Here is an 11310-nt window from a genome sequence, read left to right as displayed (position 1 = left end):
CTTCTGCCCTTATGTTACCCTCATAGCTGCCCTTACTACCTCTCCAGTAGGTGGCTTTGTACTGTGGGCACTGAGGGCATCTCCCTACTGGCTGCCCTGGCCCGTTGGAAAAAAGTCCATGTCTCAGGGACTAAGGAGATCACTCGTAGTGTAGATCCTCACCTGTTCACATGCCGCTTCAGGACACCGAGCCTCTGCACCAAAGAAAAACCTCGGTGGATCGATACACCGTGTCTATCCTATGTCCATGTGTGAGTGTGAGTGTGGTGTGTGGAAGCATCTTTCCCATCCATCATCACCCAGCAGGTCTGCCGTCTTACCCTGCCCAGGCTTAGACACAAGCATAACGTTAAACAAATACACGCACGCCTTGCCTGACTGGCTTCACACATCGCCTCCCGCGGGGACCAGACCAGAGCAATTGCTGGAGCGGAGAGGTGGCGGATAGTCAGTGCGAAGCCTGTAATTACCGCCCATTTGCGGTGCGGCGTGGGAAGCAAAAACCCGTGCCTTCGCCCGCTCATGTGTGCAAGGGCACCCGGGTCATGGCACAGGACCTTGGATGGATGGAACCTTTCTAGAACTGGCACTGGAAACACACAGAGACCCGACGGTTAGGAAGCTTTGTCTCCTTCGGACGGAGCGGAACGCGAGGGAGACGTGGGAGTCTGGAGACGGACGGTGGAAGGGTATCAGGGTATCAAACTTACGCTGTCAAAGTATCTACACCAACTTTCCCATTACCACACACGGTACATACCATACACCAAACCATCCTGCGTAAGGTATTCAGACATTCTCGGGTAAAGGCAAAGGTACCCGGCAGCATGCTTCCTCCCTCCGCCTGGGATGCCTGCCAGCGCGCCGGCCCCGTCGTGTCGTGTTTCGGGGCGACTCAGCAGGAGTCGGGCGCAGGCTGCGGAATGAAATAGACGGCACTTGAGAGGATGCCGTATCAAGAGGCATGTTCCTAGGGCCAACCTGAAATGTTCCCGCAACGCTTCTAATTATGTCTAAATCTCACATGGTATGTTCCCGCCGGCTCATCCCTGCTTCTTTTCATCTAGGTAGTCTCAACTTTTGCACTCCTCCACAGTGTCTTTGCCGGATCTAGCCCGACTTTGCCGTTGTCTGTCTCCTGAACAAGACAGGAAGTCCATGTCCAAACGTCCCAAGTTCTTCTCATCATGCACGTGCGGATCTTGAGGGCCGCTGAGGTGGGATGCAACACTTTGCGACAGTGATGGGCGAGAAAGAGTCCTCGGCAACTAACGACTGATCAGACCACGAATACACACAAATACTAAGTAAACGCTCTCTGACAGCATACCACTGTTTCCGAGCTCCCCCCAAGTGAAGTAACAACTTACTTTTTTTTTTTTTTTCTAATTAATTAATTAGGGGGACTGTCATGTTTGAGACTGTCGGCCGGGTCACTCCTCCGTCGCAATGCATATTGTTTGGTTTGGTTTGGTTTGGTTTCCCTAGGGTGTTAGTCCCCGTCCTTCGTTCTCGTCGATTGCGACCCCCTGTCCCGACTCTCGTGATCCCCCTCGCTTCGTAACTGCGGTACGTAAGGCATGTGGTCCAGAACCAGATTATCGGAGAAGCGCAATTTCGACTGTTGCCCGGGGCCCGGCCGTCCTCTTTGGCTTTGTCGTAAAGCAGAGATTTCCTACTGGCATTTTTGACCTGCCTTACGCGACCTCGCTTTGCCTAGGTACCTAGGTAGGATATGAAGTAGGCATACATGTACTTGCTCGAGGTAAGTAGGAAAAGTAGGTACTTGACAAAAACCCTGGCTCCTGACGTAAAGCTTAGCGCGTCCCTCTCTGCATGGCAGACCTCCTGTGTGGCACGGAGCGGTGTGCCAAGACTTGCTGGAAATCAGAACAACGGCCGAACCTCACACCAGACACCACAAATATCGCTCACCACGCGTCGCGGTTCCCCCAATCAGGCAAGAAAATTGCATCCAGCCACGATCCTGGATGACCAGTACCTGGGCCAAATCTTCTGTACATGATCCATCTTGCATATGACAGTGGCAGTGTGCGTAAGGTTAGGTAGGCCTAGGCCTCCCCTCCGCCCTCTTCCGTCGCCATGCCGGGCGCGCCCATCTCGGCCAGTCGACGCATCACTTACACGACGATAAACTGGCCGTCGCTGCCGTAGCATTTGAACGACACCAACCTAACCCATTCGCGCCAAGACGTTTCACTTTCCCCTGCCTTGCTGCAAAAGTCGCCAGTCAGACTGGTCGATCTGAACGAAATTAGATTGCAGTTCACTGCATTCGCAACGGTGACGAGTCGACCACACACTGGTTGTTTTTGATTTGCCCTGCACTGCAGAGACGTGCTCGGTATCGCTTGGGTTTGCACCTTGGTCTTGGCGTCGAGATCATCACTGTGCTTTTTTGGGACGTGTCTTCCGTCGCTTGCCGCTGTCGCTGTCTGAAATCAATCATTGGATAAGTTCCACTGTATCCTCAACTGCTTCAGCTCCGGTATCTTGGTGACCTAAATGAGTTTCATATGGCGGCCAGCAAGCGCCGAGTGAAAACGAGTTCATCCCGTCAAGCAGAGTTCTCGATCGCCATGGTGTGGTGACAAACGCCGAAAATAGCTCCTGGCCCCTGGGTGAATGCGACAAGTCCATCCACGAAGCAAGCAAGCAGCGAGTGGGATGCATGCATGCGATGTAGTTCAAGTAGTAAATCTCATCTCACCTCAGTCTATCGAGAAACCCGGCCAGAGAAGCTGCCTCAGTGCCCGTCCCGCTCCGATCTCAAAATCATCGAACCAAGGTTCCCCGCCAATCACGGGGAAGGGTCGCTTGACGGCGGGGGACGCGGGCCCCACTACAGCCCGGACCAAGCTCAAGCTTCCTCTTTTTCCCTTTCCCGCCGCCCACCACCGACCTCACCCCAGCAAGTCCAACGACGACCAGCGGCGCGACAGGCACACCACGACGTCACACCAGCCAGACCCGTACCGAGCTCGCGCATCAGCCAGGTACTCGGCGATCAAGCACACCGCTTACCACGCACGAGATTACGACGACGGGCGGCCAATTGCGAGCACTGCAAAAAACAAACACGCATACAATCACAACCCCGCCACCACTACGACACACCTCGAGAGTGCGACGATGGCGGACAGAGGATCCCACAGAGGCGGCGGTCGAGGGGGCGGAGGCGGCTACCGCGGCGGGCGGGGAGGGGGAGGTCGCGGCGGAGGAGGCGACCGCGGAGGAAACCACGGTTCCGGCGGCGACCGCGAGAGACCCAAGAAGGAAAACATTCTCGACCTGTCCAAGTACATGGACAAGCAGATCACCGTCAAGTTCAACGGCGGACGTGAGGGTACAGATTCGCCGTCATCCATCACACAAACAGTCCGTCGTCTCGCTGACCTTGGTAATAGTTACTGGTACCCTCAAGGGTTACGATGCCTTGATGAACCTGGTCTTGGACGAGGTCCAGGAGGTTATGAGAGGTAGATGCACCCAGGTTCACCCACTGCCTTACGAGCCGAATATTTACTAACCCGATTCTCTGAATCAGATGAGGAGGGAAACGAGACCACTCGATCGCTCGGCCTCGTTGTTGCCCGTGGAACTTTGCTTGTCCTTGTTAGCCCTGTCGACGGCAGCGAGTCCATAGCCAACCCCTTCGCTCAGCCCGAGGATGAATGATCGGCCTTAGTAACCATACCTGGAAACGAGTCTAGACGACACGATGTGTGGTGGAAAATCAACGCTACCGGCGCCATGCCCGGGTTATGCAGCATGGTGTCCAACTTATACCCACAGCCAAGGGCACGAATGAATCAGGGCATGTCGTAATATTTGTGCTCATGGGAAGCAAGGAAATACTTCCGCGCATCGCAATTGCGCAAGATGCTAGCAGCGATGGGAACCGCCCTTCTTCGACATCCTGGTGGCCAGTTGTAGTACTGGTGGTGCGTCTACTTTGATGGATACCCCCACATCGACATGCGCAAGAAAAGAAGGAATAGGAAGAAATCTGTTTCGCTGTTCTCTGCATCACCTCGTCTACCAATGTCTCGAAAAAAGGGGAAGAGTGAGATGTCAACCCCTTTCCTATCTATACCGCTTTCCCCACTCTGGGTCGCTTGAAACGCACTCGCTGTGATAACATTTGAACCGTGCAAGTCTGTTTCCCGCTCCCGTCATTTCTCCGAGCATAAAATCCTAGCCCCGTCCATTCAGTCATTTCCAAACCTCAATAGGCCAACGTCGATATTCGGTTCCAGGCCGTGAGTGTCTTGCCGCGCCAGAGACTTCCCGCTTCACACGCAACCGCGAGATCTCATCTTCTACCTCGCCTCCTCTGGTACCCGCGCGCCCGTGTGCTTCATGATTTTTGATGCAGAACATTCCGGTCCTAATGGGATGGGCCTTGAAATCCCCGACCCGCCGGCTGTTTCCCCCCTTTGAGAAGCTCCCCGAATGCATTGCCAAGCTGCTTCTTCAGCTCCTTATAGCTGACCACGAAGCTGGTCTGTTCATCCCGGCTTGTCAAGCAAATTCGGTCATCACTGCCAGCATCTAGCCTGTTCAGACACCGGATGATGTGGCCCATATCGACCACAGGGTTTCCGTTGGCGTCGACTTGGTGGAAAACATAGTCGCGGAACAGCTTCAACATATACCTTTCGCCGTTCTCTGACCATGCTCTGTCACCGTCGAATTCTTGGCGTTCATTGACCGCACCCAGCTTCGCCATGAGCCGCACCAACCGGCCATTTTCCAGTTCCCTGAAAAGCTCCGACTTGAGTGTGTCGGCTTCGTGGAGGCTAGCATCCAGGGTTGCTACCATGTGGACAGCGATGCCTCTCACGAATTCTTCGATTCCCTTGGGTGTAGCGCCTGGAGGAGCCGGCGTCAGAAGCCACAAGACAGTATCGGTGATCTCCTTAGAATACGTCCGGCCCATCTGCTCAATCGGCCCCTTTAATTGACTTGCTTGCAGGTTGGTCAGCTGATTTGGTAGCGTGTTTATCGCCAATGACAGAATCAGCTTGCCAAAGTGGATCAAGTCCTCTTGCTGGAGATCCTGTATAGGCCGACGTGCTTCAAAGTGGACTACATCCAAGATGGAGCAGGCGCCAAGGCGAATGCGGTTCTTGTCTGTAACTATGATTTTGCTCATATCTAGACACCGAGCGGCAAGGTTCAAAGCGTGAATGGCCTTCAACGCGTTGGCTATCTGCGAAACGTAGCCCCACAAGACGCCTTCAGCAATCGGCGTTTTGGCGGCAAACCTGCTGGCGTGGGCGGTGCCCGCGTGTGGGAAGTGTAGCTCCGCAAGGGTCTTGGAGAGCGGATGGTAGTCCTGGACAAAGAACAGGGAGCTGTCTCCGAACGCGCGCGTGGTGAACGCATCATGAATCGACACCACGTTGCCGTTATAAAGTCGTCGCCACTCCTTGACCGAGCGAATAGCGTGCTCGTTTGTCAACCGAAAGCCTGAAACTGTTAGCAGATGTACGGGTAAAGCTGGGATAAGCCACCACCTTCTAGTCTTCGGAGGCAGTAGGTCCTGCCGTTCTTGGAAGACGTTGCCTTGTACACCCACGTCGTGTATCCAAAAACACTGGAGCTCTTCCTATGGCTGGTGTCCAGGGGAACGAGCGAGAAGTAATTGTCCAGCGGAGGCAGTGTGGAGTCTGCCGGGTCGTTAGCGTTTATGGCCTCCCCCGTCGTTCCTGTGGTGATACTCACTTGGCATAACTTGTTGCAAAGCTTCGGATCTGCGTTGCATGTCCTCGCGAAGCTTATCAGGAATAAAAAAATCATGAACCTGTCTCTGGAAGGGGGCCAGATCGTCTCGATACGGACCAACAGGGGAGTATAGATGATATTGCAGCTACAATCGTCAGTAACCGTGAAACCCTGCCGACTAGCTATTTCTTACGGGTTGAAGGGGTCCAGTGTAAGCGTTTTGATGTGGGAAGAACGCTGCATTAGAACCAACAAGGCCTGTCGGATCATCTGCATAGGGGTTGAATTGTGTCGTCGGCAGGGCCTGGGCAACACTTGTCATTGTGAAGGGATCATAATTGATTCCTGCGTCAGAGGTAGCACCATTAGCGGTGATCTGGTACAATTAGCCATGACTGTTTCTGATTCCTGAATGTTCCGATGACTCCTCTTACACCAGTGCTTAACTCAAAGTTTTGGGGAGTGAATTCTCGCAACGTGGCGGGGTTGAAAACGGTTGATGAGGTTTCGTTCTCTTGTGCAGCAGGTGTAGCAGCTGGCAGGCATCAGCAGCGACTTCGTAGTTTCAAAACTTCTAGACTTACAGCCTGCTCCTCTGGGAGTAAAGACTGCTGCACTCGCAGCCTGCGATGAGAACGTTGATTTCTTTGTCGGGGCCCCAAAGACATTGGAGCTTGGAGATGCTGTCGAGGGTAGACCAGCGGGAGTGAAGGAGGGTGAGTCGACGTTAAATGTCTTCTTTGAGCTATTATCAACCTGTTAGCTCTGCCTACCCATTGATTGCGTGTGGTATGTGTGTTTTTTGTGTGTGTGTGTGTGTGTGTGTGTGTGTGTGTGTGTGTGTGTGTGTGTGTGTGTGTGTGTGATTTCTGCCATCACGTTTATGGCAGATGATAAAGTGTAATGCCTGCACCAGCTCAGGGCCCAAGGGAAGCTCTGACATCTCTCGATACCCCCTGGACTTTGTTGTGGGAAACCTTAAGATATTTGTTGAGCCGCATGTCAAGTCTCATTCCTCAACGAGACTCGATTTCCTTGCCCCCTGGCCGTTATCTCTTCCAATACCGCTTGGTTCAAACATGCCCGATACAACGGCCTGCCCTCTGCGCGAACCTTCTCCTTCTGTCTGCCTGGACATATGTGTCGTGGAAATGACGCGCTCGTCCCTTGCGATGACACAGTCCAGTAGTGCTGCCTTGTTCGCCTTATTTGTAACTATGGAGCATCGGGGAGTCCTCAAGATACGGGGGTGACGCCTAGTGTATCCGAGTGCTCGCAACGGCACGATTCGACAGTCTCGTAGTGGTACCAGAACGCGGCGGAAGGTGGGCAATGGGAGGAGTGCGAGGCGGGGTGGATGAGGGAGAAGGAGATCACCTACAATTCTGATTGAGTGTTCTGCCCTCCCGGGCTATTCTGGGCCGAGTTGGGTCGATTTTGGTCATGGTTGAAGGCGCAACCAGCGTTTTCGTACCGGCAGTGGCCGTATATCATCACGTTTCGGCATTGCGTATCCTTGTTCTCTGAGCCAATTGACTACAAGTCAGTTATACAGGATTGGACGGGTCGGGCAGGTTGCAAGTTCAGTCGCGGTTGTCTACTCGCCTCGGGTTTTAGGCTTTGGTGATCCGACTTGACGACGGAGGTCGGACTGCGGGTATCGCGAGGTGGCCATGATCAGTATGGTTGATAGGTGAAAGTTTCGCCCCCTTGGTCGACGCTACGACGTCTGCAGAGAGTCAGCCAAATGCTAAGCCCATGATCTCGACAGCGAAGTTGGTTCCATGTGTTGGTTGAACGCGCGCGCGCTGGACGTGGAACTGGAACTGGGACGGGGCCTTGGACTGGGCGGGGGAGACAAAGCGGGCAACAGAATCGAAGCAGAAGGACTGGAGCTCGCGTGGGGCTGGGGCGACGGGGGTGGTGGTAGAGTGAACAATTTTGGCCCGACGCACTTGATCCTTGCAGACATTTCCCATGCTTCGAACAATGTTGGTGGGGTAGGCTTCTCGGTCATGGACACGACACGGGCAAAGCTGAAGCTGGCTGAAGTTGGCCGACGGCGATTCGCGGAAAGAACTGGTAAAGTGAGGTCGAGCGGCTGGTAAATAATGCAAGGCGACGTCGGAAGAGTTGGAGAAGGGTGGTGATGGGATAACGAATGGTATACCAGACGATCGATTTGCGCGCTCCGCGACGGCGCAGGTGGAGGAGACAAGAGATCTGCAGCTCACCGCAAGGTGAAGTTGGGCGGCGCAGCGACGTCGGCGGCAGCTACGAGGACGATGAGGACGTCGAGTGGTAGCCGCGACGATGCGAAGACGACGATGCAGGCCAGGCCTGTTCTGTTGTCTGCCAGGTGGGAAACTGGGAGAAGTGCACGCGCGGGACAGCCAGCCAGAAACCTTCCCTACTTACGTGCCTAACCGTCGGTACCTTGCCTGTAAGCGTCTCGCCTTGTCCAAGTCGAGTCCCGTCCCGTCTCAAGTTCGGGGGCAGGAGGAGGGGAGATGATGACACTGGACCCGACACCTGCATGAAAGGCCTCCTCCGATGGGCAGGACAGACAACTAAAAAGTGCTCTCTCAAGCCTACAGATGTGCTGAAGCCACTGGGCTGGACGGACAGTCCTTGGAAAGCACCTAAGGTACCTAAGGTAATCACCTAACCCAATGGAAGGCGCCAATGTCCTCCGCTAAGTGCATTAAGCGCAATGGACATGATTCATGTTCTCCGCGATAAGCGATAAGCCTGTTAACACGTTGCGACGCCCCGAACGCGGTGCACTGCAGACGCGATTCCAGGTATGTAGCCTGAGGTGGGAGTTGGGGGCTCGGCAGAGCAGATGCGTAGATAGGTAAATAAATACTGGATACCTACGGGGTACCTTAGGTAGCTTTCCTGCCTGGCAGCCTCTTCCACACGCGGACAAGTGTCGTCACCGGACGACAAATGCCTGCAACGATTATTGTCTTTCGTGGAAGCATCAAGTGGACCGCTCTTGGCTGCCCGCCTTCAAACACCTCACCGGTGCCTTACCTGCCTCCTCAAAGCCAGCTGCTTACTCTTCATTTCTTTCTGCAGCGCTTTAGCCTCTTCCCTCAGCCATTCAACCTGTGTGCGGCTGACCACCTTGTTAGCTCATCCAATTACCTAAAGATACCTACCTACATACTTGCCTTTAGACGACCACCGTCGAGTTGGTTTCCTCCAACAACCGACTTCTTTCATCCTTTGTTCCGCCTGCGACATTGGCGTCGCCGCCACCAAGCATTACCGTCTTCACGACCCTGTCATAAAAACCTTCCAGATTATTGCCAAGGCACAGCCCGCTTGTCATCCACCTCCCTCATGGGCTGCCGAACCGATTCTACATCAAGCGCACCAGGACAGATCTACAGCCCAGCATGGCAGAGACCCAGGACATCGACGTAGGACAACTGTCCGCAAGCGAGCAAGAAGCTTTGCAGCAGTACACCCAGGTTACAAATCAGGAATTGAAGGATGCGATACCGCTACTGCGAAGATCACAATGGAACGTTCAGGTATGCACCAGTCCCACCAGAAATAGCATCTGGCCCCGGCTTTCGCTCACAAAAGTCTTTCAACAGATTGCCATCGCCAAATTCTTTGACGGCGAGGGGCCTGACCCCGTCGCAGAAGCCATGGCTCAAGAAATTCCCAGAACAGCCGCACGACACGAGAACCTCCAAGAGAGTCTAATGGCCTCCTCAGGTCGCCCGCAGCCGCCCCGAAGAGATCGACCCGACCCCGCCCCGCGAATCGTCCCCCAGCCGAACAACTACCACAGGCCACCATTTCTCGTCGGACTGTTCTTGGCCCCATTCTCTATCGGCTACACCATTGCTTCCAAGCTGTTCCGCACCGTCTTCTACTTGCTCAACTTCCTGCCTGCGCAGCTAAGGCCACGAGCGATCACGGCTGGGTCGAATGCCGGCCTGAGAAGTACAAATGGGCGTCGCATGCTGATGCCGCGGGACACCGCTGCCCGATTCAAGCGGGAGTTCGAGGAGGAGTATGGCAACACCGAGCTTCCGTGGTTTGAAGGCGGAGTTGCCCAGGCGCAGGACCTGGCCAAGAAGGAACTCAAGTTCCTACTGGTCGTCCTCATGTCACCCGAACATGACGACACCGAGTCTTTCACCCGCGAAACTCTGCTCGCTCCCGACGTCGTCAGTTTCATAAATAACCCGGCCAACAACATTATCCTTTGGGGCGGCAACATCCTAGATTCGGAGGCCTATCAAGTCGCGCAGGAGTACAATTGCACGAAATACCCCTTCTCGGCCATTGTCTGCTTAACCCCAAAGGAAGGTAGTACCAGAATGAGCATCATCAAGCGTCTGGCCGGGCCCATGCCCGCATCGACGTATCTCTCGGAAGCACAAGCTGCGATCAACAAATATGCGCCAGACTTGGCTGGTGTCCGGGCTGAGAGAACAGCACAGGAGGTGGCACGGAGCTTGAGAAATGAGCAGGACTCTGCCTACGAGCGCTCACTGGCAAAGGACAGGGAGAGGGCACGACAGCGACGCGACGCAGAAAAGGCTGCTGCAGAGGCCGCGCGAAAGGCGGAAGAGGAGGCAGAGGCTGCGGCGCATTTGGCAGAACAACGGGATCAGTGGAAACGTTGGCGAGCAACGACGATCGAGGACGAACCTCCCGCCAGCAGCAAAGAGATTGTCCGCATTGCGTTGAAAATGCCCGAGTCGTCCGGAGCGGGGAGAATTGTGCGCCGGTTCCGCAGCGACACTACCATGGAAGCGTTGTACGCTTTCGTGGAATGCTACGACTTCGTGGGGGCGTCGGAGAAACCTGCGGCACAGCCTGAGGGTTACGAGCATGAGTATCAGTTCCGAATTTCATCAGTCATGCCCCGGGTAGTGTATGAGCCCAGCAAAGAGGAGACAATGGGTCAGAAGATCGGGCGGTCAGGAAACTTGATTGTTGAGGAAGTATCAACAGACGGGGACTCTGATGAGGGCGAGGATTACTCGTCTTGATTGGCGCAGGTCATAGAACAACCCCCCATTCTATGCAGGACGGGTATACGATGATTCGGTTAATAGAGTAGACGGCGGCAGCATAATGATGTACAGAACAATTCAGCAGTATTTACAGCCATATTTGGTCCTATGAGGCGGCCGTGTCGGTCTAGACCGCTACTGTGCCGGACCCTCCGAACAGAAAACTTATCGCCGAAGACGTCAAGCGGGAGCCGTCTTGGCAGACGAGTGAAGTGGGTTGTCGCAAAGGAAGTCAAAGCTTGAAAGAGGCAGCCAGAGCCCGATGATGAAGTATCGCGGGGGCGCTACGAGGGGTGATTTGCGTGGCCTATGAGGTTTGGTGTCTTGGGAACCCCACAGGACAAGACTGACAGGTGCGTGAAGCTGCAGGTGCCGTGGCGCTGTTGATAACCACGTAAGTGGTCAGCTGTCATGAGGGTGTACGGCGGCAAGTGCTTGCGTGGAATAATGAGGCTGTGCAGCAAACGACTTGGCTGGTGCAGCCGGAATTTATGGATAGCAAGGAGAGAGT

General features: G+C 54.6%; 3 protein-coding genes across 3 annotated transcripts; 2 read left to right on the top strand and 1 right to left on the bottom strand.

Moving 5' to 3' along the window:
- Nucleotides 1-3153: 3153 nt before the first annotated feature.
- On the top strand, nt 3154-3699 carry GCG54_00012547 (U6 snRNA-associated Sm-like protein LSm7; the record flags this gene model as incomplete). The annotated part of the gene is made up of 3 exons (XM_045412423.1): nt 3154-3367; nt 3429-3500; nt 3569-3699. The coding sequence occupies 3 exons, from the start codon at nt 3154-3156 to the stop codon at nt 3697-3699; spliced, it is 417 nt and encodes a 138-aa protein (XP_045261458.1).
- A 712-nt stretch (nt 3700-4411) lies between these two features.
- GCG54_00012546 (PAN2-PAN3 deadenylation complex subunit PAN3) lies at nt 4412-7401 on the bottom strand (the record flags this gene model as incomplete). The annotated part of the gene is made up of 8 exons (XM_045412422.1): nt 4412-5496; nt 5541-5696; nt 5752-5896; nt 5945-6127; nt 6186-6286; nt 6336-6496; nt 7133-7287; nt 7315-7401. Coding segments are annotated over 8 exons (2073 nt in total), but the record flags the coding sequence as incomplete, so codon positions are not given.
- Nucleotides 7402-9158: 1757 nt separating this feature from the next.
- GCG54_00012545 (uncharacterized protein) lies at nt 9159-10775 on the top strand (the record flags this gene model as incomplete). Its single annotated transcript, XM_045412421.1, has 2 exons — nt 9159-9296; nt 9363-10775. The coding sequence occupies 2 exons, from the start codon at nt 9159-9161 to the stop codon at nt 10773-10775; spliced, it is 1551 nt and encodes a 516-aa protein (XP_045261456.1).
- Between the last annotated feature and the right edge of the window lie 535 nt (nt 10776-11310).

This window comes from Colletotrichum gloeosporioides (assembly GCF_011800055.1).
Source record: "Colletotrichum gloeosporioides strain Lc1 chromosome Unknown consensus_65, whole genome shotgun sequence".
Classification (NCBI taxonomy): Eukaryota; Fungi; Ascomycota; class Sordariomycetes; order Glomerellales; family Glomerellaceae; genus Colletotrichum; species Colletotrichum gloeosporioides.
Note: the sequence above shows the minus strand (reverse complement) of the source record. Positions and strands in the feature narration are given on the sequence as shown.